This window comes from Papilio xuthus, unplaced genomic scaffold (genome assembly GCF_000836235.2).
Source record: "Papilio xuthus unplaced genomic scaffold, Pxut_1.1 DF827870.1, whole genome shotgun sequence".
NCBI lineage: Eukaryota > Metazoa > Arthropoda > Insecta > Lepidoptera > Papilionidae > Papilio > Papilio xuthus.
The window spans coordinates 1820651-1822369 of NW_013530779.1; the positions used below are offsets into that span (position 1 = coordinate 1820651).

General features: G+C 43.7%; 1 protein-coding gene across 1 annotated transcript in view; it reads left to right on the forward strand.

Moving 5' to 3' along the window:
* The first annotated feature begins 189 nt into the window (after positions 1-189).
* Positions 190-1719, forward strand: part of LOC106115220 (uncharacterized) — a 2581-nt gene continuing 1051 nt past the window's right edge. Inside the window, exon 1 of the mRNA XM_013308539.1 lies at positions 190-1708. Within this exon, the coding sequence (XP_013163993.1) occupies positions 532-1708 (1177 nt within the window). The 5' untranslated portion in view covers positions 190-531. The remainder of the gene's footprint in view (positions 1709-1719) is intronic.

The window sequence follows — 1719 nt, forward strand, 5'->3', positions numbered from 1 at the left end:
AAGAAGAAGGAGAAGAAGAAGGAGAAGAAGAAGGAGAAGAAGAAGGAGAAGAAGAAGGAGAAGAAGAAGGAGAAGAAGAAGGAGAAGAAGAAGGAGAAGAAGAAGAAGAAGAAGAAGAAGAAGAAGAAATATATAATATTCACAAAATATTATGTAATTTAACTTAACTAAATTGTAGCACTGTCTTTTGTTTATTTTCTTTGTATTAATGTTTATTATGTTATATTCTACATCATTTCAATAACTACTATTTGTTATCTGTAAACTACTAACTTATACCAAGGTAGATGAAAATATAGTTGGTAGTTTTTGAATATTAAAAATAAAGTGAATTTGGAGTGTGGTCGGCTCTGGGCAGTCGAATGTCGTCCGTCGAACGTACAGTGCGCACCCATATTGAAAATACTGTGTTTCATTTTGCTGCATCGCCGCCATCCTTTATAATTTTGGTCACTTCGACCCGCATCTTGAACTGGTTGCATCCCGTGGAGCTTATTGTTTATTAATTTCGCGTGGATTAAACGGTAAACGATGCCAACGACACGGCGACAGCAGCAGGCGTCTGCTTCGGACCCTGCCCCGGAAGCAGCACATCCGCCACCTCGTGGAGCCGATGATATTATTTCGCGAGGAACCCAGGCTGCCAAGGAGGAGACACCGAAGGGACCACCCAGCGCAAACACGTTCACATCGGCAACGGCGAGGAGATCGTGTGCGTCTTCGTCTATCGCTAGACGGAAGCAATTGGAGCAGAAAGCTGAACAGGCGAAGGCCGAGATACGTATGCAGCTCATAAACAAGCAGCTGGAGGCAGTTCTAGCACAATTGGAAGAGGAGGAGGTGGCCGATGACGTCACCGAAAGTCGGTTTGTTGCAGACGAGCGTACGAGAGAAAGTGTAAGGGAATGGTTGGACCATAGCCAAGGTGAACCTTGTGCAGCCTTCGAGCCACGGGCTCGGAACCATCCGACGTTCCTGACCACCGAGCGGCTTCTACAGGAGGCTACATCTAACGTCCAACAACTGGCACATGTACTGAAGGAGATGATGACCCAAATCAGTTCACAGCGAGAGGACAGGCTCATGAGTCGCCTCGCCACACCACGAGATCTTCCCGAATTCCACGGTGACTATATTGAGTGGCTTCACTTCAAGAACGCTTACGAGGAGTCCACAAAAATATGTCAGTTCAGTAACAGTGAAAACCTGTGGCGGCTAAGAAGATCGCTTCGCGGCGCAGCCAAGGAGGCGGTAGCAGACCTGCTCATCGGCAACACGGTGCCCTCGCAGGTGATGGACACGCTGGAACTGAGGTTTGGACGCTCTGATTCTATTGTACACACAATCACAACACGGCTAAAGAAGCTACCACCATTACCCTTATTTTATCAAAGCAACTTAATAGAATTTTCAACTAAAATAATTAATTCTGCTGCTACATTAAATGCATTGAATAAAGAAGAATATTTAAGAAGTCCAGAACTAATAAATGCAGTTATATTAAAATTGCCCAGCACTTTGCTTAGTAAATGGACAGACTATGCTTACAGCAAAGGCTTAGAAAATTTACCTAAGCTCACATTATTAGCTGAATTTTTAAAACAAGAATCGCAGATATTGCTAAGCGTTGGAACTATTCCGCTAGATAATTATAACAGTCAACAGACAGAAATCAATACACGAAAAAGACACAATGTATTTAACTTGAGTACTACAGAC